General features: G+C 50.2%; 1 protein-coding gene and 1 pseudogene across 4 annotated transcripts in view; one reads left to right on the top strand and one right to left on the bottom strand.

The window, feature by feature from the left end:
• Positions 1–25,811, bottom strand: part of LOC139239215 (galectin-9-like) — a 38,467-nt gene extending 12,656 nt beyond the window's left edge. Inside the window, exons 1-7 of one of the 4 annotated variants that reach the window (XM_070867889.1) lie at positions 25,575–25,809; positions 16,759–16,847; positions 12,563–12,773; positions 10,406–10,525; positions 8,924–8,974; positions 2,252–2,314; positions 899–973 (exon numbers count right to left, since the gene is read on the bottom strand). In XM_070867889.1, the coding sequence (XP_070723990.1) occupies positions 899–973; positions 2,252–2,314; positions 8,924–8,974; positions 10,406–10,525; positions 12,563–12,773; positions 16,759–16,847; positions 25,575–25,601 (636 nt within the window). In that variant the 5' untranslated portion in view covers positions 25,602–25,809. Of the gene's footprint in view, positions 1–898; positions 974–2,251; positions 2,315–8,923; positions 8,975–10,405; positions 10,526–12,562; positions 12,774–16,758; positions 16,848–25,574 lie in introns of all 4 variants that reach the window. The other 3 variants (XM_070867890.1, XM_070867891.1, XM_070867892.1) reach the window with 3 other exon arrangements.
• Positions 18,815–19,015, top strand: LOC139239266 (U2 spliceosomal RNA; annotated as a pseudogene).
• Positions 25,812–26,119: the final 308 nt, after the last annotated feature.

Raw genomic sequence — 26,119 nt, 5'->3', positions numbered from 1 at the left:
AGAGGAATAGTCAAAGAAAAACCAATCTGGATTAGAGACACCAAATTAAATCTAACCCAAGAAAAGCAGAGGAAGAGAACGAGGGAGAGGAAGAGAACGAGGAAGAGGAAGAGGAAGAGAACGAGACGGAGAGAAAGGGAGAGGAAGAGGAAGAAAGAGAAAGAGCCCAATCCTTTCATTAGCAGCGGTCTTTCGATCGAAAGGGAACTGTACGCAGTACTCCAGGTGTGGCCTCACCAATACCCGTACAGTTGTATCAGGACAGTAACAATACCCTGTACAGTTGTATAGGGTGCTAGCTTGGGTTGAAAGTGCTTATGATGTACCCAGCACTCAAACTGATACCCGCCAACAGCAGCTTAATGGAGATTCAGCAACAGCGAAGGTAAATCTGGTCTTCAATAAGCACAGCAGGCTGATAAAAGGGTCAGCTGCCTTTGTCCAACTTCCGACGTGACTTTATACAACACAGTATCACGAGCCGGCATTGGCCCTTGACTCCATGGAGCCCTGGGCAAGATGAAAGTCCCCGATTACTTTGAAATAGAAGTGAATGCACCCAGAGCTCAATCAAAACCAGCGCATGCACAAGGAGCAGGAGGCTGGAAGCTGATCCAGATTCCCTACAGCGGGTTAGTTCTGCCAGTCTTAGCCAAATCGTTATCTCCTCAATTTATAAATTGGTCTCCTCATCGCTCTCGAGTCGAGGGGACCCGAGGCCTTCCTACTCTGTAGCCTCTGGCACAGTGTACTTTACTGACTGAGCCATCCAGTCAAATCGAGAGACTTCTTTAGTCGTTTGAACTTGATGCCATGGTGATACTACATGGGTAAACATGGCTGTACAGATCTGGCAGGACTTTTGTGAGCGACTGAAGTTCCCCGCAGGGCGACTCACCTTGAACCGATTGCGCCTCCCGCCTGTCTGGCACGGAGCGGCCATACAGTTCTGGTTATGCACTAAATGGAAGGCCTGTGATGAGGGGTGAGGGGAAAGTCAATATAATTATAACGCTCCCCTCCGACACAGGCAGCCTGGGCTCAACTCCTAGTTTAAGGCAGCCGCACTCTCGTAAGCCGCTGGCAAGTGCGCGAGTGACTGGATGGTCGAAGACTTTTGGTGATTCATTCCCCTTACAGCTTACCTTCTTCGTGAGCTTGGAGCTATCTCGCAGCCGGGGGAGAAAGGAGGGGTGAATATCTTCAAAGGGGTGGTTCCTGATCGCCCGCCCAAACTGGACCGAGCTGCCCAAATTATAGAGGCCGCTCGGGAGAACTGCCGCAGAAATTCTCTGTAATGTCTGCACTGTGTGAGCAAGCTCACAGGTTTGTCGAGCTGTTGCGGAGGACCTCCTCGTAGGGCTGCTCCTGGGCCTGGCCAAGGGGGCCATCAGCCGGTCCAGGCAGCGGGCGGTCGATGGAGTCGTTCAGTCCGACTGCCTGCCTCTCTTCCGCAGTTACATCCGAGCCAGGGTGTCCCTGGAGATGGAGCACGCGGTGTCCACCGGTACGCTCGCGGCCTTCCGCGAGAGGTGGGCGCCGGAGGGACTGGAGTGCATCATCACCCCCGGCAACCAAATTTTAATTTGATTTAACTTTACTGTCCAAAGTTTAATTTGTTTAATTGTGTCGGTTTTAGAGCCCCCCCCCCCCCCTTTAATCAGGGTGAACTTGTTTCTACTGAAAATAGTTGTCGAGCTGTTGAGTTGTGAGTGGCTGAGCCAGTCACATGATGTTCACAAGACTCAATAAAACCCCAGCCAGTTGGGTTCGGGGGATCCACGATGAGGCAGGTGGTTGTGAGCCTGGTGGATGAACTGGCAATGTGTAGTGTGATTGTTAAACCTTTGCTAATAAACCAACTAGTTCTTAATAGCAATGTATTGATATGAATTCTTAAGCAAAGAACCCGTGAAGCAAATACATTACATTTCCTCTACCCTCTACGACTGCAATTCGGTTCTTGTCGCCGTCGGCAAACACGGGCTGGATGGGCCGAACAGACTGTTGTAATTTCTATGGAATCATGTCCACACTTTAGTTTCACATGCCCGCGATACAACTTTACACTCAACCTTTCTTTTGGCCACTTCCCAGCCAGTTGGTCTCTCCTGCGCCTCTAACCAGTTGCCTTGGTTACCCCAGCGCTGACTGCGGCCCTGAATTATCGAACGCCTCACTGAAGAAACGTTAGGCAGCTCACCGCAGACACTTCGCACACAAAATTAAACCGTAAAGAAGTGAAACTTACAGTTCCTTTGCTGTACTGGGTGGGATTGGAGAAGGCAGGATTTGAACCGTATACAGACGAAAGCTAGGAGAAAAATGCAGTGCCGTGTCATCTATACAGTCTGTGTTAAGAGAAAATCATAGAAATTTACAGCACAGAAGGAGGCCATTTGGCCCATCGTGTCCGCACCGGCCGACACAGAGGCTATCCAGCCTAATCCCACTTCCCAGCTCTTGGTCCGTAACCCTGTAGGTTACAGCTCTTTAAGTGCACCTCCAAGTACTTTTTAAATGTGGTAAGGGTATCTGCCTCTACCACCCTTTCAGGTAGTGAGTTCCAGACCCCCACCACCCTCTGGGTGAAGAAATTTCCCCTCAAAACCTCCCCCTAATTACTTTAAATCTATGCCCCAGAGTTATTGACCCCTCTGCTAAGGGAAATAAGTCCTTCCTATCCACTCTGTCTGGGCCCCTCATAATTTTATACACCTCAACAAAGTCTCCCCTCAGCCTCCTCTGTTCAAAAGAAAACAAACCCAGCCTATCCAATCTTTCCTCATAGCTAAAATTCTCCAGTCCAGGCAACATCCTCGCAAATCCCCTCTGTACCCTCTCCAGTGCAATCACATCTTTCCTGTAATGCGGTGACCAGACCTGCACGCAGTACTCCAGCTGTAGAAAGACACAGCTCTCTCAGCATAAGCAAATCTAAAGTTGGAAGTGGCTGCAGTACCAACACTGGCCAGCGACTGGCAGTGCTGAGCTGGTGAATTCCCTGCTCCCGGCACAACTGAGCAGAAAATTCTGGCAACACTCGGAACTCAGGCAACATCTGTGGCACCGGAGCAAGAAACAGGTTCACGTTTCATGACAATGACCTGGAAGGAGTTGGGAGATTTAACTATTTTTACGCAAGCGCAGAGACAGAGTAGAAAATTGCCGGATTACGGGAAAGGGCGGGGGGTGCAGGGGGACTTGCTAAAGCGCTCTATTGCAGAGAGCCGGTTCTATGATTCGATGAGAAAGGGGGATGGAGGGAGGAATAAAAAGGGGACGGTCTGTGGAGGGCAGGAGTGATAAAATGACAAAAAGGATGGCTAATAGAACAAATAAAGCAAAAGAATTGGGATGGGTGGTTATAATCTAAAGTTGTCGTTCAACTTAGTGTTGAGGCCAAAAAGACTGTAAAGTGCCTAATGCTTTTATCTTCCCAGAGAGCTGTGGAGGCTGGGTCATTGAATATATTTAAGGCGGAGATAGACAGATTTTTGAGCATAAGGGGATAAGGGGTTATGAGGAGCGGGCAGGGAAGTGGAGCTGAGCCCATGATCAGATCAGCCATGATCGTATTGAATGGCGCAACAGGCTCGAGGGGCCGAATGGCCGACTCCTGCTTCGATTTTTTTATGTTCTCATTTCATTTTTCCCATATTACAACAGTGACTAATCTGCAACAAAAAAAGTATTTCATTGGCTGTAAAGCGCTTTGGGACGTCCTGATACAAGTCTCTCTTTTTGGGCACTTTACAGTCTCTGGGCCTCAACACTGAGTTCAAGAACTTTAGATCATCACCCATTTTCTCAGACCGCAGTTGGTGATGATTCTGCTGTTGCCATTTACACCTCCTATAGACCCATCTTTTGTTCCTTTACTTGTCCCATTACCGTCTCCTTTTGTCATTTAATCTCTCCTGCCTTCCACCTCATCACGGTCCTTCCCTTTTGTTCTTTCTCTGTTTCTGCACTTGCTTAAAACCTGTTATTACTCTAACTTCTTCCAGTTCTGATGAAAAGTCACTGCCCTGAAACGTTAACTCTGACCTACTGCAAATTCCCAGCATCCGGAGGATTTTGTATTGGAACAGAGCAGGAGGTGATTACTGCAGCGCCACCTGCAGGATGGGGGGGGGGGGTTACCTTCCATGGCACCACCTGCATGATGGGAGGGTTACCTTACGCAGCGCCACCTGTAGGATGGAAGGGTTACCTACCGCGGCGCCACCTGCAGGATGGGAGGGTTACCTACCGCGGCGCCACCTGCAGGATGGGAGGGTTACCAACTGCGGCACCACCTGCAGGATGGGAGGGTTACCTACCGTAGCGCCACCTGCAGGATGGGAGGGTTTCCCACTGCAGCGCCACCTGCAGGATGGGAGGGTTTCCCACCTGTAGCACCACCTGCAGGATGGGAGGGTTATCACCTGCAGCGCCACCTTCAGGATGGGAGGGTTACCTACCGTGGCGCCACCTACAGGATGGGAGGGTTATCAATTGCAGCGCCACCTGTAGGATGGGAGGGTTATCAACTGCAGCGCCACCTACAGGATGGGAGAGTTATCAACTGCAGCGTCACCTGCAGGATGGGAGAGTTACCCACCACGTCGCCACCTGCAGGATGAGAGGGTTATCAACTGCAGCGCCACCTGCAGGATGGGAGGGTTTCCCACTGCAGCGCCACCTGCAGGATGGGAGGATTATCACCTGCAGCGCTACCTGCAGGATGGGAGGGTTATCACCTGCAACACCACCTGCAGGATGGGAGGGTTATCAATTGCAGCACCACCTACAGGATGGGAGGGTTATCAATTGCAGCGCCACCTGTAGGATGGGAGGGTTATCACCTGCAGCGCCACCTACAGGATGGGTGAGTTATCAACTGCAGCGCCGCCTGCAGGATGGGAGGTTACCCACCACGGTGCCACCTGCAGGATGGGAGGGTTATCATCTGCAATACCACCTGCAGGATGGGAGGGTTACCCACTGCAGCGCCACCTGCAGGATGGGAGGATTATCAAACGCTGCGCCATCTGCAGGGTGGAAGGGTTACCCACTGCAGCGCCATCTGCAGGATGGGAGGGTTACCTACAGCAGCGCCACCTGCAGGATGGAAGGATTATCAACCGCAGCGCCACCTGCAGGATGGGAGGGTTGCCCACTGCAGCGCCACCTGCAGGATGGGAGGTTAACCTACCACAGTGCCACCTGCAGGATGGGAGGGTTACCCAGTGCAGCGCACCTGCAAGATGGGACATTACCCGCTGCGGCGCCACCTGCAGGATGGGTTATCAACGGCAGCGCCACCTGCAGAATGGGAGGGTTACCCACTGCAGCGCCACCTGCAGGATGGTGGGTTACCCACTGCAGCGCCACCTGCAGGATGGAGTGTTACCTACCGCGGTACCACCGACAGGATGGGAGGGTTATCAACTGCAGGATGGGAGGGTTACCCACCGCAGCATTACCTGCAGGGTGAGAGGGTTACCTACCACAGTGCCTTCAGGGTGGGTTGAGTTACCCACTGCAGTGCCACCTGCAGGATGGGAGGATTATTGACTGCAGCGCCATCTGTAGGGTGTGATGGTTATCAACTGCAGCGCCACCTGTAGGGTGGGAGGGTTACCTACCACGGCGCCTTCAGGGTGGTAGGGTTATCCACCGCAACGCCACTTGTAGGATGGTAGGGTTACCCACCGCAACACCACATGCAGAATGGGAGGGTTACCCAGTGCAGTGCCACCTGTATGACGGGAGGGTAAAAAGGGCCATTTTGAAACATGTCATTCCCATTCTTGTCCAGTTGTGAGCAGCCCACACATTACACCTTTCTAACTGTCAGCATTATTTTTCCTTTAAATTGTTTGAGAAAAATCCCAGCCTGCATCTTCTTAAAAAATATTAGTTCTCGAGAGTGGGCGTCGCTGGCTAGGCCGGCATTTATTGCCCGTGGCTAATTGCCCCGCGAGAAGGTGGTGGTGAACCGCCTTCTTGAACCGCTGCAGTCCGTGTGGTGAAGGTGCTCCCACAGTGCTGTTAGGGAGGGAGTTCAGGATTTTGACCCAGCGACGATGAAGGAATGGGTGATGTGTGACTTGGAGGCGATTCCCATACATTAGCTGCCCTTGGCCTACTAGATGGCGGGTTGGGGAGGCGCTGTCAAAGAACGTGTCATTTTTGCAAACTCAAGCACGTTCCAACAGAACACCACTGGACAGCATTCAGGAGGTGGACCCCTGGAAAAGTGCATAAGGCGGCCCTTGTTGTTGGAAGAACAGAGAGCATCACCGAGTGAAAGGGGCAGGATTAATTCCCACTCCATTCGGTTATGGAGGGGGGGTGAGGGTTGTTGAAATCTCGACCTCCGAAAAGAATGACTCCGACACTTACAGCTCCGGTAGAAGTTTCCTTTTTAATTTACTTGCTCGCAAGGGGTAGGTTATACTCAGTCAAGGGCTAAGTGAACACCTCCGAAATGGTTCAGTTTAACAAGATATTTATACAGTAAAACCAAAGTTCTGGCCTCTCCCTGTTTATTGCTCTGTCTCACAGTCAGTGAATACAGATAAAGAGTTAATTACTATATCCTGGTCCTGACATGGTTTACAGATATTTCCTTTTGTCAGGGTAATCAGGAAGCCAAACGGCCATTACTCCATGAGTCATAGGTAATGGGCTATCACCTGTCTTGTATTGTGTCAGGATTGTTCCAATTTCCTGGTCAGTTTATCTGTTTGCATCAAATGGATGAGGTCTCGGAAAGAGATAATGGCTAGAAGATAAGGGTGGGGTGACATGGAACTCCTGTAGTGTAGACAATAGGAGAGCACCATGGGGGGGTTACTTGTCTCAACATGACTTGTCTCCTAGCTGTCTGATGGCCATCAGCCATCTCACAGCAGGTTTAGCTGTTTATGCAAGCTGACTGCTAAAATGCAGAAAGTTCTGGAAGGGCCAGGACTCCATTTTAATCAAAAGGCACACAATTACCGTATGGTATCAGCTTAGATAAAAAATACTTTCCACAGGGTGGAATCTCATCATCATAGGCAGTCTCTCTGCCAGATCCTGCAAATCCCCTGGGAGGACAGACACACCGACGTCAGTGTTCTCGACCAGGCCAATATCCCCAGCATCGAAGCACTGACCACATTCCGTTGGGCGGGCCACATTGTCCGCATGCCCAAAACAAGCGCTCTACTCTGGACTGCTACAAGGCAAGCGAGCCCCAGGTGGGCAGAGGAAACGTTTCAAGGACACCCTCAAAGCCTCCCTGATAAAGTGCAGCATCCCCACCGACACCCGAGAGCCCCTGGCCCAAGACCGCCCAAAGTGGAGGGAGAGCATGCGGGAGGGCACCGAGCACCTCGAGTCTTGTCGCCGAAAGCAAGCACAGGCAGCGGAAGGAGCGTGCGGCTAACCAGACTCCCCGCCCACCCTGTCCTTCAACCACTGTCTGTCCCACCTGTGACAGAGACCCGTATCGGACTGTTCAGTCACCTGAGAACTCGCAAGCCGATTCTACACCCTTCCTGGTTACCCACCTCTCTGCCCCATCACTGCTAAGACTAGCAAAGGCGATAGAACAGGGGTAAAACGGGTCCACAGAGGGCAGAGCGCTTTTCTCTGAAGCAGCATTACAAACAAAACCTCCATGGCTTCTTTCACTCATATTATGCGAGGCCATTTCTGAACAAGTCACAATTGACTGGGAATTTTACATCCCATCAGATCTCACAGCACAGAAGGAAGCCACTCAGCCCATCACACCTGTGTTAGCTCCTTGAATAAGCTCTCCACTTAGTCCCATTCCCCTGACCTTTCCCAATACCCTTTTAAATGCTTCATTTTCAAATAATTTTCCACTTTTAAAAGCTATTATGGATTCTGCTTTCCCCACCGTTTCTGACTGAGCATGCCATGTCCTACAACAACAACGTGTATTTATATAGTGCCTTTAACGTAGTAAAATGTCCCAAGGCACGGCACAGGAGAATTATAAACCAAAATTTGACACCGAGCCACATAGGGAGAAAATAGGGCAGATGACACAAAGCTTCATCAAAGAGGTAGGTTTTAAGGATAAGAAAAGTCTCCAAACCTTTGTCCTTCTGTTTTTATGCTTAAATTTATGCTGCCCAGTTACTGACTCTGCGATCAATGGAAACAGATTTTTCCCATTTACCTTTATCAAAACCCCCTTTTAGACTTCCGTGTTTCGGATGGGACATTAAACCGAGGCCCCGTGTGCTATCTCAGGCGGACGCAAAAGATCCCATGGCACTATTTCGAAGAGCAGGGGAGTTATCCCCGTTGTCCTGGGGCCAAAATATATCCCTCAATCAACATAACAAAAAACAGATTATCTGCTCATTATCACATTGCTGTTTGTGGGAGCTGGCTGTGCGCAAATTGGCTGCTGCGTTTCACACATTACAACAGTGACTGCACTCCAAAGTATGTCATTGGCTGTAAAGCACTTTGAGACAGCCGGTGGTCGAGAAAGGCGCTATAGAAATGCAAGTCTTTCTGTAATGGAACCATTTTAAACATCTCCCCTTAACCTTCTCTCTTCTAAATCTAGAGTCCCCACATTTTTAGTCTCCTCCTTTGATACACCTCTGAATCTGCACACTGGTGCTTTGCCACAACTACCGTGATGCAAATATATTCCAGGAAGATAATCACACGATTCCAGGAAACGGGCTCAAAGATGCCGCAAGCCATTCTGCCGATCGAAGCACACCCACTCAGAATGAACCAGTCGCCCTGCTCATCACCACATCGAAATGGCATCATTTAAAAAATGCTGGGGCCATTCTTGAGAATTGGGGTGGCCTGTTCCCAGTGTGAAGCATTTGTGCTAGTCAAAACTTGGTCTAAACTGTTTGTAGCGATTAGCAAAGCCAAGCAGACTTACATTGAACGCCTGAACTGGGGTGTAAGCAGGAGGAGCATACGCTGGAGCAACCTGTAACACAAACACAATCACATAACAGGGTGGAGCAGGATAAACAGCAACAAATGCCCAGAGTAGGAACAACAAGAATATGGTGTGTCAGCCGTGGCTCAGTGGGCAGCACTCTTGCCTTTGAGTCAGAAGGTTGTGGGTTCAAGTCCCACTCCAGGGACTTGAGCACATAAATCTAGGCTGACACTCCCAGTACAGTGCTGAGGGAGTGTTGCACTGTTGGAGATGCTGTCTTTCAGAGGAGATGTTAAACCGAGGCCCCGTCTGCTCTCTCAGGTGGATGTAAAAGATCCTGTGGCACTATTTCGAAGAAGAGCAGGGGAGTTCTCCCCGGTGTCCTGGGGCCAATATTTATCCCTCAATCAACATAACAACAACAACAAGATTATCTGGTCATTATCACATTGCTGTTTGTGAGAGCTTGCTGTGCGCAAATTGGCTGCCGCGTTTCCCACATTACAACAGTAACTACACTCCAAAAGTACTTCATTGGCTGTAAAGCGCTTTGAGACGTCCAGTGATCATGAAAGGTGCTATATAAATGCAAGTAATTTCTTTCTTGTATTTGTATGGCGCCTTTAACGTAGTAAAGCATCCTAAGGCGCTTCATGAGAACGTTTAGCAAACAAGCATCGACACCGAGCCAGGGAAGGAGACATTAGGCTGGGATTTGGTCAAAGAGGTCGGTTCTAAGGAGCAAAGCAAGCTAGAGGAGGGCGGAGAGGTTTAGGCAGGGAGTTCCAGAGCTTGGAGCCCAGGCAACAGAAGGCACGGCCACCAATGGTGGAGCGATTAAAAATCGGGGGCTGTGCAAGAGGCCAGAATTGGAGGAATCAGAGATCTCGGGGGGTTGTAGGGCTGGAGGAAGTTAGAGAGATAGGGAGGGGGCGAGGACCTGGAGGGATTTGAAAACAAGGATGAGAATTTTGAAATCGAGGTGTTGCTTAACCGGGAGCCAATGTAGGTCAGCGAGCACAGGGGGTGATGGGTGAGCGGGACTTGGTGCGAGTTAGGACACGGGCAGCCGAGTTTTGGAAATAGACGGTCTTAGTTAAGCTGCGGATATGTGGTCGCAAGCTTATTTCAGGGTCAAAAGACGACTTTCGCATTTACTTCTGTCGTGTGCCATGTTTGCATTGGTTCTGAAGATTTTCAGTCACATTTCCATGGCCAGCGGAACAGGCGTCACAACTAAAACCTCGGTCTCTGCCTCCCTGTCTGGTTTTTGAAGTGAGTTTTTGGAGTTAGAGGAAGTCCTTACTACTAGGGGGATCAAGGGGTATGGCGAGAAAGCAGGAATGGGGTACTGAAGTTGCATGTCCAGCCATGAACTCATTGAATGGCGGTGCAGGCTCGAAGGGCCGAATGGCCTACTCCTGCACCTATTTTCTATGTCTATGTCTATGTGACAAATGGTGGTGAGGTACTTACAGTGGGGCTTCTGAAGGTGATGGCATTCACATGGACATCTCCTGAAACCTTGATCGTGTCCACTCGGCTGAAGGGAAGCCTGTGGTTGAACTCCAGAAAATGCTGACCATTTACCGAAACCTTTGCCAGAAAAGCAAATCGAGTTACTTATGAAATCTCAGCTCCTTGGCGTCTTACATAGAATGTACAGCACAGAAACAGGCCCCCCCCCCCGCCCCCGACAGGTCACTGCCAGAGTTTCGACTCCACGCGAGCCTCCTCCATCTCACCCAGTCAGCACACCCCTCGATGAGGGAGAAGGGAATAGAGGGTTATGCTGATCGATTTCGATGGGGAAAGACGGGAGGAGGCGCGAGTGGAGCAGAAATGGCCTGTTCCTGTGCCGGAGAAAGAAACCTAAAACTGGACCTTTCCTTTCCCTACAGGAAACAGATGGAATGGTCAACGATTTTTTGCGGCGGTTTCCACGGTTACCAGGTAGTTCAATGGCCTTGTGGACCCAGACATCAGCAGGACCTAGATATGGCTCTGATAACTAACTGGAGTAGGAGTTGGGGTGTCTTTGGTTACCCCAGTTTGGCCAAAGATAGTCTGGTACTATTGTTTGGCATTAAAACACCACAGCTTTATTCTTACATCAAATGTACAGCCGAGAAACAGGCCATTCAGCCCAACGGGTCTGTGCTGGTGTTTATGCTCCACACCAGCCTCCTCCCCCCCCCCTTTAATCTCACCCCTATCTGCAAATCCTTCTATTCCTTTCTCCCTCACGTGTTTATCCAGCTTCCCCTTAAATGCATCTATTTAATTCGCCTCAAACACTCCCTGTGACAGCGAGTTCCACATTCTCACCACTCTCTGGGTAACGAAGTTTCTCCTGAATTCCTTTTCGGATTTATTCGCCTCCCTTCACCCGTGTAAGACTTAAATTCAGTTCCCGAGACTCAGGACTTGTTCCACTTATACGGAGATGTTGCATTTCTGGCTAAAGGTTTCTGCCCACTCCACCCGGCACAACGGTACTGCCTCTTCATCCCACATCCCAGGGCCACATGTCCAACTCATGTCCTGCTGGAGGATTGGGTTGCCAATCCTGGATGGACATATTCCTGGAGGTTTCGTCACATGACCTCCTGACTCACTCCGCCCCGCCCCACATTCCCATTGGTCACCCAACATGTCCATCCTCGTAGGCCCCGCCTTCCCAGGCCAATTGGAAATAGGACAGATTCTTCATTACCCGATTGGATGATTCTTAACTGTTGGGTCAAATGGCCTTTTTTTTTAAACCCCTTCTCCCTCCATGTCCAACATTTTTTTTAAACTAACAAAAGTGCTCAAAGAAAATATTTCCAAAACACACGTTTTGTTCTTGCCCCTATGACTTTTCTCCCGCCTTACATAAAAACATAAGAAATAGGAGCAACAGTCGGCCAATTGGCCCCTCGAGCCTGCTCCGCCATTTAATAAAATCATGGCTGATCTGATCATGACTCAGCTCCGCTTCCCCGCCCACTCCCCATAACCCTCGACTCCCTTATCATTCATGAGTCTGTCTATCTCCACCTTAAATATATTCAATGACCCAGCCTCCACAGCTCTCTGGGGCAGAGAATTCCAAAGAGTCACAACCCTCAGAGAGAAGAAATTCCTCCTCATTTCCGTTTTAAATGTGCGACCCCTTATTCTGAAACTATGGCCCCCAATTCTAGATTCCCCTACGAGGGGGAAACATCCTCTCTGCATCTACCCTGTCAAGCCCCCTCAGAATCTTATGCCTCAATAAGATCACCTCTCATTCTTCTAAACTGCAATGAGTATAGGCCCAACCTGCTCAACCTTTCTTCATAAGACAACCCCTTCATCCCAGGAGTCAACCTCGTGAACCTTCTCTGAACTGCCTCCAATGCAAATTTGTTCTCTGCAAATGGTCTGGAATTAGTTCAGGTCATTCCTGGAAACGTCAGGTCATTGCCGGAGGTTTGGCAATAACTTTATTGATGTCCTCTCGCAGCAGTGCTGCAACACAATGCACCTTGGAGCCACCCTGGACAGTCAGTGCTGGATTTCAGTCATGGAGGCCAGGCACCTGCCCACAGGAGGAGGGGTAAATATCTAGAGCCTGTTCCCATGGAGTCAATGAGTCCCTCTGCGTACCTGGAAGCAGTATGTGCGCACGTGAAAGATCAGCTCGAAGTAGGAGCCCTGGGTGATGGGGATGTGGTGCTTCCTCTCCTCACTTCCCCAACACTGGCGCTCCAAGGTGTTGCAGACCACCACGCTGCCCTCGTCGTAGCGCAGGTTGAAGTGAAAGGCGACATCGGAACGTGGCTGTGCAATGTTGCCACACTGAAAGTCCACCGTGAACCTACAAAAGGCACAAGAACAAATTGGGACCGGTTAGCCTCCCCGAAGTGCCCGCACTGTGCCGAACCGCGCTCCCGTCGGCTCAGGAACGGCCTCCGCCACCAGCATGGCCAGCGAACACGTTCATTGAATCATGGAATGGTTACAGCGCCAAGGGGGCCATTCGGCCCGTCGAGCCTGTGCCGGCTCCCTGCAAGAGCACCTCAGCCAGTCCCACTCCCCCCCCCCCCGCTGCAAATGATTTTCCTTCAGGTACTTATCCAGTTACCTTTTGAAAGCAGTGATTGAGTCCGCCTCCACAACAGACGCACCAACGTTAGTGTCCTCGATCAGGCCAACCTCCCCAGCAGCGAAGCACTGACCACACTCGACCAGCTCCGTTGGGCGGGCCACATTGTCCGCATGGCCGACACGAGACTCCCAAAGCAAGCGCTCTACTCGCAACTCCTACACGGCAAGCGAGCCCCAGGTGGGCAGAGGAAAGGTTTCAGGGACACCCTTAAAGCCTCCCTGATAAAGAGCAACATCCCCACCGGCACCTGGGAGTCCCTGGCCAAAGACCACCCCAAGTGGAGGAAGTGCATCCGGGAGGGCGCTGAGCACCTCGAGTCTCGTCGCCGAGAGCATGCAGAAATCGAGCGTGCGGCAAACCAGTCCCACCCACCCTTTCCTTCAACCACTGTCTGTCCCACCTGTGACAGAGACTGTAATTCCCGTATTGGACTGTTCAGTCACCTGAGAACTCACTTTTAGAGTGGAAGCAAGTCTTCCTCGATTTCAAGGGACGGCCTATGATGATGACCACCCTCTCAGGCAGTGCATTCCAGATCCTAACCACTTGCTGCATAAAAAAATGTTTTTCCTTATGTCGCCTTTGGTTCTTCTGCCAAACACCTTAAATCTGTGTCCTCTGGTTCTCGACCCTTCCGCCAATGGGAACAGTTTCTCTCGATCTACTCTGTCCAGACCCCTCATGATTTGAACACCTCGATCAAATCTCCTCTCAACCTTCTCTGCTCCAAAGGGAACAACCCCAACTTCTCACGGAACTGAAGTCCCTGGAACCATTGTTGTGAATCCTCTCTGCACACTCTCTAAGGCCTTCACAGCCTTCCTAAAGTGCGGGGCCCAGAATTGAACACAACACTCCAGTTGGGGTTGAACCAGTGTTTTATACAGGTTCATCATAACCTCCTTGCTTTTGTATTCTATGCCTCTCTTTATTAAGGATCCCGTATGCTTATTTAATTGCTTTCTCAATCTGAGGTGCCATCTTCAACAATTTGTGCACATATACCCCCCCCCCCCCCATGTCTCTCTGCTCACACAACACCAGACTGTAGTCATGTTCTTATATATAGTGGGTCCCTGGGGGCATGCTATTATTTAAAGGGGGGTCACTGGGAGTGTGCCATTAATCAAAGGGAGGTCCATGGGACCATGTTATTATTTTTATTGGGGGTCACTAGGACCGTGCTATTATTTGAAAGGCGGCCCAGGGACTGTGCTATTATTTGAAGGAGGGCCCTGGGAACGTGCCATTATTTGAAGGGGGGCCCTGGGACTGTGCCATTATTTGAAAGTGGGCCCTGGGACAGCTGCATTATTTGACGGGGGTCCTGGGACGGTGCCATTATTTGAAAGAAGGCCCTGGGACCATGCCATTATTTGAAGGAGGGCCCTGCGACCGTGCCACTATTTGAAGAGGGGCCCTGGGACTGTGCCATTATTTGAAAGAGGGCCCTGGGACCGTGCCACTATTTGAAGGGGGCCCTGGGGCCATGCTATTATTTGAAAGATGGGGGCCCTGGGACAGCTGCATTATTTGACGGGGGCCCTGGGACGGTGCCATTATTTGAAAGAGGGCCCTGGGACAGCTGCATTATTTGACGGGGGCCCTGGGACGGTGCCATTATTTGAAAGAAGGCCCTGGGACCGTGCCATTATTTGAAGGAGGGCCCTGCGACCGTGCCACTATTTGAAGAGGGGCCCTGGGACTGTACCATTATTTGAAAGAGGGCCCTGGGACCGTGCCATTATTTGGAGGAGGGCCCTGGGACCGTGCCACTATTTGAAGGGGACCCTGGGACCGTGCTATTATTTGAAGGGGGGGGGCCCTGGGACAGCTGCATTATTTTACGGGGGCCCTGGGATGGTGCCATTATTTGAATGAGGTTCCTGGGAGCATGCTATTATTTATGGTGGGTCCCTGGTGGTGGGGGGTGCCATTATTCGCAGAAAGTCCCTCAACACGGAAGACTTTGACAGGCACCGCATGTGATGATGATGGCTGTTTCTTAATTTAGATTTCTGTTTCTCATTATGTATTAGCGGGGGAGGTGGACATCTTACTGAAACACTGCTTGCAAAACAGTTTTGGATGCGTTGGGTGAGGGCTGTAACCCACCCGAGAGAAGCTCAACGCGTACAATTCCCACCGGAACTTTTGCATCAAGGGAGCAAGCCCTCGAAAATCTTCAGAATTAACAACAGGAAATGTTACATTCCATTTCTATTTTTCAACTTCACCAGTTGCGGTACTCAAATCTGAATTGTTTGAAGTGGCTTTATAGTAGCAGTTCACCAGGGACCATTCGAGTGGGTCAAACTGTAAGGGGAAGGGGAAGGGAAGGGAGGGGTATCCCTTGTAAAGGACTGATTGCAATCTCAGCAGGCCCAGCTCAGCCAACTTCAAACTGTCATGGAAATTCTTGCAGACAGTTGCAAGCAGAGATGATCATATTGGTGTCATATAGACTACACCACCAACAACAATAATTTTTATTTATATAGCGCCTTTAACGTAGTAAAATGTCCCAAGGCGCTTCACAGGAGTGTTACAGACAAACAGATAAATTTGATACCGAGCCACATAACTAGATGTTAGGGACAGGTGACCGAAAGCTTGGTCGAAGACGTAGGTTGTAAGGAGCGTCTTAAAGAGGGAGAGAGGTCAAGAGCTTTAGGGAGGGAGTTCCAGAGCTTAGGGCCCAGGCAGCTGAAGGCACGGCCGCCAATGGTTGGGCGATGAAAATAGGGCATTTTAACATTTTTATTTATTTGTTCCTGGGATGTGGGCGTCGCTGGCAAGGCCGGCATTTATTGCCCATCCCTAATTGCCCCTTGAGAAGGTGGTGAGCCACCCTCTTGAACCGCTGCAGTTCGTGTGGTGAAGGTGCCCCCACAGTGCTGTTGGGGAGGGAGTTCCAGGATTTTGACCCAGCGACGATGAAGGAACGGCCGATATATTTCCAAGTCAGGATGGTGTGTGACTTGGAGGGGAACGTGGAGGTGGTGGTGTTCCCATGCACCTGCTGCCCTTGTCCTTCTAGGTGGTAGAGGTCGCGGGTTTGGGAGGTGCTGCCGAAGAAGCCTTGGCGAGTTGCTGCAGTGCATCTTGTAAATGGTACACACTGCAGCCAGGGGGCGCCGGTGGTGGAGGGAGTGAATGTTGAAGGTGGTGGATGGGGTGCCAATCAAGCGGGCTGCTTTGTCCTGGATGGTATCGAGCTTCTTGAGTGTTGTTGGAGTTACACTCATCCAGGCAAGTGGAGAGTATTCCATCACACTCCTGACTTGTGTCTTGTCGATGGTGGAAAGGCTCTGGGGAGTCAGGAGGTGAGACACTCGCCGCAGAATACCCAGCCTCTGACCTGCTTTTGTTGCCACAGTATTTATGTGGCTGGTCCAGTTAAGTTTCTGGTCAATGGTGACCCCCAGGATGTTAATGATGGGGGATTCGGTGATGGTAATGCTGCTGAATGTCAAGGGGAGGTGGTTAGATTCTCACTTGTTGGAGATGGTCATTGCCTGGCACTTGTGTGGCGCGAATGTTACTTGCCACTTATCAGCTCAAGCCTGAATGTTGTCCAGATCTTGCTGCATGCGGGCATGGACTGCACAAGCGGCGGGACTTGGAGGAGCGTAGAGAACTCGAAGAGTTGCAGGGCCAGAGTTTCTTCGATTGAGCCTCCTGGTATCCTTACCTCTTAGCGTGTCCAGGCACCTGCCCTTGAACTATCACCATCTTCCCATCTTGCAGTCCACCAAATATAGTGCCAATGAAGGGGATTATCTGAAAGAAGGGATAAGTAGACTTAGAAGAATACTCAAGGCCCATTTTATCCCCGAGATTCTGTGGCTGTGGAATTTCTTCAGAAATCGCTCTCTTCTCAATACTCCCCTTCCCAGTGTCCCCCCATCCCCTGCCCACCACGGATCCCCTGTAATGGTGGTGATTTTTAGCTGGCGAAACATTGGTTCCCCAAGCCGAGGCTCCATCCATCCAGCCCTGAAGGAAAAATAGACTTGCATTTCTATAGCGCCTTTCATGACCACCAGACGTCTCAAAGCGCTTTACAGCCAATTAAGTACTTTTTGAAGTGTAGTCAACTGTTGTAATGTGGGAAACACAGCCGCCAATTAGCGCACAGCAAGCTCCCACAAACAGCACTGTGATAATGACCAGATAGTCTGTTTTTGTTATGTTGATTGAGGGATAAACTCCCCTGCTCTGCTTCAAAATAGTACCACGGGATCTTTTACATCCACCTGAGAGGGCAGACAGGGCCTTGGTTTAACGTCTCACCCGAAAGACGGCACCTCCGACAGTGCAGCAGTCCCTCAGCACTGGGAGTGTCAGCCTAGATTTATGTGCTCAAGTCGCTGGAGTGGGACTGAAACCCACAACCTACTGATCCACTGAGCCACTAAAATTATTTCAAAGACAGTGTGACTTATTTTTAATCCAAAACCATATGCAACTGAAACATGTGCGATTCTCCAGAACAGCCACGATGGGCTTCCTGTTCCTCTGTTACTAGTGACCATGAGTTTCGCAACAGCATCTGTGGTGATGCTGCAAGATTACCGACAGAGCAGCCTTTGCTGCACAGGATGGTGTAAAGTGCAGGTCCAGTGGTGTTGCAAATTTAAAGTTGTCATGTATGTATGCTTGGGGTTACTAGCCACCAGGTGGCGCCACTGTCAGAGGTCATTGGGCTGTACGCACATGTGTGCAGCCCAGGTATAAAAGGGAAACCATCTTGTAATGTAATCACTTTTGAGCCCAAATAAAGCAGAGCCAGGTTTATACCTGTATTAGTTTACAGTATTCAATCTATCGAGTCATTACATACATAACAAAAGTCATGTCTGCTTAAGAATATCATCAAATGGTGACAAGACACAGCAATGTTTAGCCTCAAAGGCCGAGCTTTAATCCATTCAGTGTCCTTCATCAGCTAACGACACAGAGCGTACGGGAGGGGAGGGCAGGGATGGGCAATGTCCCTTTAAAAACATCTTCGGGTGCGTGGCCCATTCAAAATACCTCGCTTGTGCGTTTTGTCCTCCTGCAGTGAGCTGGCTGCATGGGAGCTGCAGAGCGCTGCACAGCCATGCAGCTTCAAGGGAACATTATCTCCAAAATGTAATCGCAAGCACTCTGCTGTAAAACCAGCAAGTCTGGGCATTGTTTGTTTCTGAAATTGGTAAGATACAAGTAGCCGTTCAAGCACTCGAGAACAGTGATCAATTTTATTCAAGCATCCAGTCCAGGTGGTTCCTGCTCATTTTTTTTTATGTATTCATTCACAGGACGTGAGCATCGCTGGCAAGGGCGGCATTTATTGCCCATCCCTAATTGCGCTCGAGAAGGCGGTGGTGAGTCACCTTCAGCCCCAAGCCAGCCAACCCCGATATCTCCTTGCTCAGTACTTGTACCATCCAATTTAACATGACCACCCCTCGTCCGGAAACATCCCTTATCCAGAACAGGCCAGGTCCCGAGGGTTCCGCATAAGGGAGGTTCAACCTGCGTAACATATAAGGGATATGTTATACCTGTATAACGACAAGGTGGATGCAGGGAGGATATTTCCACTCATAGGGGAAACTAAAACTAAGGGACATAGTCTAAAAATAAGAGGCCGCCCATTTAAAACTGAGCTGAGGAGGAATTTCTTCTCTCAGAAGATTGTAAATCTGTGGAATTCTCTGTCCCAGGGAGCTGTGGAGTGGGTCATTGAATATATTTAAGGCATCGCTTCTCGGCCTTTTGGCTAAGATCATGCGTAACTGACCTGACAGGGGAGTAACCATGACCCCAACGTGGTTCTCCCTGGATCAGGAAGGTGATTCTCCTATGCTTTTTGGAAATAGGAGGTGTGTAGGGGGCCTGACCCATCCACCTCCATGGCACGAACCTGGTATTGCAGTACTTCCAGGAACGGTGCAGTGGCTCTAGGCCTTTTGGCTAAGAGCATTGGCGCAGAGTGATCCTTGATGTGTGCAAGGTGACCTCTGGCGTTTGTGATTTGACAAAGAATTGGAAAGATTGGCAACGAATTAAAAAAAAAAAAATTGAATATATTTAAGGCGGAGATAGACAGATTTTTGAGTGTTAAGGGAGTAAAGGGTTATGGGGACGGGCAGGGAAGTGGAGCTGAGTCTATGATCAGATCAGCCATGATCTTATTAAATGGCGGAGCAGGCTCGAGGGGCCAAATGGCCGACTCCTGCTCCTATTTCTTATGTTTTTCTTGAACCACTACAGTCCATGTGGTGAAGGTGCTCCCACAGTGCTGACTTTGTCGTAGCACTTTACAATGGAGTGTCTCGCTGGGCCATTTCAGAGGGCAGTTAAGAGTCAACCATGTTGCTGTGGGTCTGGAGTCACATATAGGCCAGACCGGGTAAGGGCGGCAGACTTCCTTCCCTGAAGGACATTAGTGAACCAGATGGATTTTTACGACTATCTGGTAGTTTCATGGTCACCATTACTGATACTAGCTTTTTGATTCCAGGTTTATTTAATTAACTGAATTTAAATTCCCCAGCTGCCGCAGTGGGATTTGAACTTATGTCACCGGATCATTAATCCAGCATTACTAATCCAGTAACATACCCACTCTGCTACCGTTCCCTTGCTGTAAATAGGATTTTTTTACGGTAATAAAGTTAAGATTGACAATTCACATCAGTCCAACAATACCAGTGAGCCCCTTCATCAGAGCAGGAGTTGTGGTGGTGGGGGTCTGGAACTCACTGCCTGAAAGGGTGGTAGAGGCAGAAACCCTCATCACCTTTAAAGTAATTTTTTACACGGGGAACATTGGATCACGTGCACACAAATGTGACATGTTGCGTGAGGCAACTAGCAATGCGGAAGAAGGTGCATTGAAGGGACGTCTCTCAGACAGGCTCAGTCATGTTGAAAACATCATTACATTAAATGGTTAACATAAGAACATAAGAATTAGGAACAGGAGTAGGCCATCTAGCCCCTCGAGCCTGCCCCGCCATTCAATAAGATCATGGCTGATCTGAAAGAGAGAGAGAGAGAGCATTCATTGACGCAAGGCTGATTGAAAACATTGTTTGAAGGAAGGCATTGCGCCATAGACACACCAACTTTGTAACAACACAATCAGGATAGGGTTGAACATACTGTTATCTCTCAGAGGGACGGAAATCAAGTTGGCTGCAAAATTGGAATCTCCAATTAACAGTGAACCCCCAAATTAAAAAATTAAAATGATCCACGATATGGAAAATAGTAAATGAGTACTGCAGTATCTTTTAGGTCCCAGTGTTGGTTGCTTTGAACCTTGTTTGCAACCAATGTGTAGAAATCATGTTAAAGTTATCACAGGGCACATCATCCTGATCTAAACTCAGCGCCAACATTCCCAAACCATTATCTGGTCTGGGACCCTCCAATAACCCCATCCCCCAGACCCTCCTTTTCAAATACTTATTGTTATGTATGTAAACATTACCAATGTGTAAGACTTGCCACCAGGGGGCACACCCAAGGGTCACCTGCACACCCTGGGCAAGCAGGTATAAAAGGCAGTCTTACCATCTGCCTCCTCACTCTGGAGTTACATTAAAGAGACCAAGGTCACAACAGTTTGAGCTTAAGATATACAGTCTTGTGGAGTTATTCTAAATGTAACACTTATCCCATCCCCTTTTACATGATGCTCTCATCTCTGCCTCAATAGCCACTTAGAAACATGGAAATTTGCAGCGCGGAAAGAAGCCATTTTGGTCCATCATGTCTGCACCGGCCGACAAAGAGCCACACGGCCCTCGGTCAGCAGCCCTAAAGGTTACATATAAACCTATGAACAATGACGGAAAGGCAAAGAGCACCCAGCCCAACCAGTCCGCCCCACACAACTGCGACACCCCTTACACTGAAACATTCTACACTCCACCCCAACCGAAGCCATGTGATCTCCTGGGAGAGGCAAAAACCAGATAAAAACCCAGGCCAATTTAGGGAGAAAAAAATCTGGGAAAATTCCTCTCCAACCCATCCAGGAGATCACCCTGACCGTATTTTATTCCCTGCAGTAATTACCATTATATCTGCTCCATCCAACAAAAGGTCATCCAGTCTAATGCCAATTACCAGCTCTAGGTCCGTAACCCTGCAGGTTACTGCTCTTTAAGTGCCCATCCAACCATCTCTTAAAAGTGGTGAGGGTTTCTGCATCCACCACTCTTCCAGGCAGCTAGTTCCAGATCCCCACAACCTTCTGCGTAAAAAAGCCCCCCGTCAAATCCCTTTTAAACTTTCCACCAACAACCTTAAAACTCGTAATAGCCCCCTCCACCAATGGAAATAGACCCTTACTATCCACCATGTCTAGGCTCCTCAATATTTTCTACACCTCAATGAGGTCTCCTCTCAACCTCCTCTGTTCCAATGAGAACAAACCCAGCCTATCCAATCTGTCCTCATAACTAAGATTCTCCATTCCAGGCAGCATCCTAGTAAACCTCCTCTGCACCGTCTCGAGTGCAATCACGTCCTTCCTATAATATGGCGACCAGAACTGCACGCGGTACTCCAGCTGTGGCCTAACCAAAGTATTATACAATTTAAGCATAACCTCCCTGCTCTTATATTCTATGCCTCGATCAATAGAGGCAAGCATTCCGTATGCCTTCTTAACCACCTTATTCACCTGGCCTGCTACTTTCAGGGATCTGTGGACAAGCACTCCAAGGTTCCTTTTTCATCTACACTATTAAGTGGCCTACCGCTTAATATGTATACCCTTTCCTTATTAGCCCTCCTAAAGTGCATCACCTCACACTTCTCTGAATTAAATTCCATTTGCCACTGCTCTGCCCACCTGACCAGTAGATTGATATCCTCCTGCAGCCCATGACTTTCCTCTTCATTATCAACCACACAGCCAATGTTAGTGTCGTCTGCAAACTTCTTAATCATACTCCCTATATTCAAACCTAATTTGTTGACATATACCACAAAAAGCAAGGGACCCAGTACTGAGCCCTGCGGAACCCCACTGGAAACATCCTTCCAGGCACAAAAACATCCATCAATCATTACCCTTTGCTTCCTACCTCCAAGCCAATTTTGGATTCAACTTGTGGTGAGGCATTGCGTGAACTACTAGCCCTCAGTTCAAGAACCTTCCTTCTCTCTTTCCCCCCCTCCCCTTGCTTCGTCCAGTGAGAATCCATGGGCCTAGAAATTGCTCCCCCTCCCCCCAGCGACTCACGCTAACGACTCATCGACCGGGCGCGGTGAGATCGACCCGCCATATTTGGCGGGGGGTTTGCGGCGGGGGTGTACGGAATTGCGCCCCCATCTCCTGCACCCGTAAATCATGATGTCATTGCGTGTGCATCGCCCAGCTAGCGCTCCAGACCCGAACTGAAAACACCGGCAGTTGTTCGGGAGGCCGGGGGGGTGGGGGGCGGGGGTGGCGGTGGGGTGGCGATGCTTAAAGTCGAGGTGGCCAAGGTAAGTAAAAAAGAAAAGTCTCTCTTTCAATTTTTTCCCTTGCTTCCTGCCTGCGATCGATCAGCCCGGCACTCTGCTGCAGTGCACGGGACGATGGGACCGGATCGCGGCTGCCATCGGGGAGAAGGTCATCATCATAGGCAGTCCCTCGGAATCGAGGAAGACTTGCTTCCACTCTAAAAGTGAGTTCTCAGGTGACTGAACAGTCCAATACAGGAATTACAGTCTCTGTCATAGGTGGGACAGACAGTGGTTGAAGGAAAGGGTGGGTGGGCTTGCCTGCGCTTGGTTTCTGCATGCTCTCGGCGACGAGACTCGAGGTGCTCAGCGTCCTCCCAGCTGCTCTTCTTCCACTTAGGGCGGTCTTTGGCCAGGGACTCCCAGGTGTCGGTGGGGATGTCGCATTTTATCAGGGAGGCTTTGAGGGTGTCCTTGTAACGTTTCCTCTGCCCACCTAGGGCTCGCTTGCCGTGAAGGAGTTCCGAGTAGAACGCTTGCTTTGGGAGTCTCATGTCGGGCTTGCAAACGATGTGGCCCGCCCAGCGGAGCTGGTCGAGTGCGGTCAGTGCTTCAATGCTGGGGATGTTGGCCTGGTTGAGGACGCTAATGTTGGTGCGTCTGTCTTCCCAGGGGATTTGCAGGATCTTGCGGAGAAGGTAAGACTTGTTTTGCAGAGGCTGCAGCGATGACCCTTCCCTTTAAGGGAGGGCAGGTGCGTCGGATCGCGCCAACACTGCACCCCTACGGCCCTGCCTTTTTGCGCTCCGGGAAGGATGTGAAGCGTTTGATTTGGTACTCCACTTCCTTCCTGGATCGCAAACGCAAATTTTTTTTTAACGTTTGAAAGCATTAGCGCCTAAGTTGGGCCTCTACTCATTGGAATTCAGAAGAATGAGAGGTGATCTTATCGAAACATATAAAATTATGAGGGGGCTTGACAAGGTGGATGCAGAGAGGATGTTTCCACTGATAGGGGAGACTAGAACTAGAGGGCATGATCTTAGAATAAGGGACCGCCCATTTAAAACTGAGATGAGGAGAGATTTCTTCTCAGAGGGTTGTGAATCTGTGGAATTCGCTGCCTCAGAGAGCTGTGGAAGCTGGGTCATTGAATAAATTCAAGACAGAAATAGACAGTTTCTTAAACGATAAGGGATTAAGGGGTTATGGAGAGCGGGCAGAGAAGTGGAGCTGAGTCCATGATCAGATCAGCCATGATCTTATTGAATGATGGAGCAGGCTCGAGGAGCCGTATGGCCTACTCCTGCTCCTATTTCTTATTTTCTTATCTTCTTAAGTAAAGGCTAATTGTAATTACATAGCTAAAATATAAAGGGGTGGGGAAGTGTTGCTAAAGCCCTGGTTAGACAACAACTGACGTACTGTGTATTGTTCTGGGCACTGCACCTGCGAAAGAATATTGGAGGGAGTGCAGCCCAGATTTAGCAGACCATTACCCGGGCTCCAAGCGTTCGATTATGAGGAGAGATAACATGAACAAGGCTTGTACTCCCTGCAATATTAGGGGTGATCTGATTGAGGCTTTTAGGATGTTGAAAGGAATTGACGGAGTAGTCTCGGACAAGGGGACATAACCTTAAAATCAGAGCCAGGCCGTTCAGGACAGAGACACTTCTTCACACAAAGGGCGGTAGAAGTCTGTAAATCTCTCTCACACAGAGCAATAGATGCTAGCTCAATCTGAAATGGATAGATTTTTGCCAGATTTTTACCGAGGGATATGGAGCCAAGGCGGGCAAATGGTGACGGGATACAGATCAGCCATGATCTCATTGAAGGTTGGAACTGGCTCGAGGGGCTGCATGGCCTCTTCCTGTTCCTGTGGTCACTGTTTACTGGCCACTCCTCTCTCAGTGTCGCTCCCACTCACCATGTGGCTGCTAATCTGGACAGCAAATGCAGGACCCTGCGACACACAGCACCCAGTCTCCTGGTCTCCCCCAGTCCCCACCACTCTCCCCCAGCCTCCCTCCCTCCCTCCCTCTCCCCCAGCCTCTCTCTCAAACCCACCCCAGTCTCCCTCACTCTGTCTCCCTCACTCCCCCTGATCCCTCTCTTTCCCCTCAGTCTCTCTCTCTCTCTCTCCTCCAGTCTCTCCCTCTCTCCCCCAGTCTCTCTCTCTCTCCCCCAGTCCCTCTCTCTCCCCCTCATTCGTCCCAGTCTCTCTCTCTCCCCTCCAGTCTCTCTCTCTCTCTACCCCCTCCTTCTCCCCGGAGTCTCTCACTCTCTCCCCCCAGTCTCTCTCTCTCCCCCAGTTTCTCTCTCTCTCTCTCCCCCGCCCCCCACCCCCTCCCTCTTCCCCGAGTCTCTCTCTCTCTCTCCCCTCAGTCTCTCTCTCTCTCTCTCTCCCCAGTCTCTCTCTCTCCCCCAGTCTCTCCCCCCTAATCCCTCCCTCCCCCTCAGTCTCCTTCCTCAGTCTCCTCCACTCCCCCGCCCATGATTCAATCCCTGTTTCTCAGCACCGCAATAAAAACGCAAAAATGCGGGACAAAAACGAATCTAACATCGCGGTTATTCGCAAAGAGACAATCAGCGAACAAGCAAAAGACTTTTACAGACGTTTTTTATTTGCTGTGAGGTCGCGGGGCTCAGTCAGCGCTGGGGCAAGGTATGGCCAGGGTTTGGGGCAGGTTCTGGGGCAGGGTTTGGGCAGGAGCAAGGTATGGCCAAGGTTTGGGGCAGGGTCTGGGACATGTTCTGGGGCAGGGTCTGGCCAGCGTTGGAGCAGGGTCTGGCCAGGATTGGAGCAAATTGGGGCAGGATCTGAGCCAGGGTTGGGGCAGGGTTTGGGCCAGGGTTGGAGCAGGGTCTGGGGCAGGGTCTGGCCAGGGTTGGAGCAGGGTTTGGATCAGGGTCTGGGGCAGGATTTGGGCCAGGGTTGGGGCAGGGTCTGGCCAGGATTGGAGCAGGGTTTGGGCCAGGGTTGGGGCAGGCTTTGGGGCAGGGTCTGGCCGGTTGGGGCAGGGTCTGGCCAGGGTTGCAGGCACATACCGGGTTGTAGATAGGCTGTTGTTCCATGATGATGCTGATTCTCCGGCTGCCTGTCCGCTGCTCTCACTGGGAAGCTCTTGCACTTACGACGATGTTTGTGCGAAAGTTACGCCCCCAGCCCCTTGCAAATTGCAATCCAGGAAAAGCCACGTCAAGAAATCCGACTCCTCCTCACAAGCAGAAACGAAACTAAGCCTCAGTTTTTATTCCCATCAGAAAGGTGCCGGATTGAGATTGCCACAAAGAGCACATCCAGACACCTCTGTCAAACTAAAGATTGTATGCCTGGCCTCGCCAGAAGCTTCCTGCAGCCACGCCTCCCCCCAAAAGTGCCCTGTGTTTTGACTTGATTTCCTGTTTAAGTCCAAAGCTTTGCAATCGCAAACATTCTGTTTTACCAATGGAAGAGACAATCTAGCTCATCCTTGCCAGGACAATTTACATTTTCCCATCAGTTGCTATGATAGCATAGTGGTTATGTTACTGCCCAGCATCGAAGCACTGACCACACTCGACCAGCTCCGTTGGGTGGGCCACATTGTCCG

Source organism: Pristiophorus japonicus, chromosome 26 (assembly GCF_044704955.1).
Source record: "Pristiophorus japonicus isolate sPriJap1 chromosome 26, sPriJap1.hap1, whole genome shotgun sequence".
In the NCBI taxonomy this organism is placed as follows: Eukaryota; Metazoa; Chordata; class Chondrichthyes; family Pristiophoridae; genus Pristiophorus; species Pristiophorus japonicus.
Note: the sequence above shows the minus strand (reverse complement) of the source record. Positions and strands in the feature narration are given on the sequence as shown.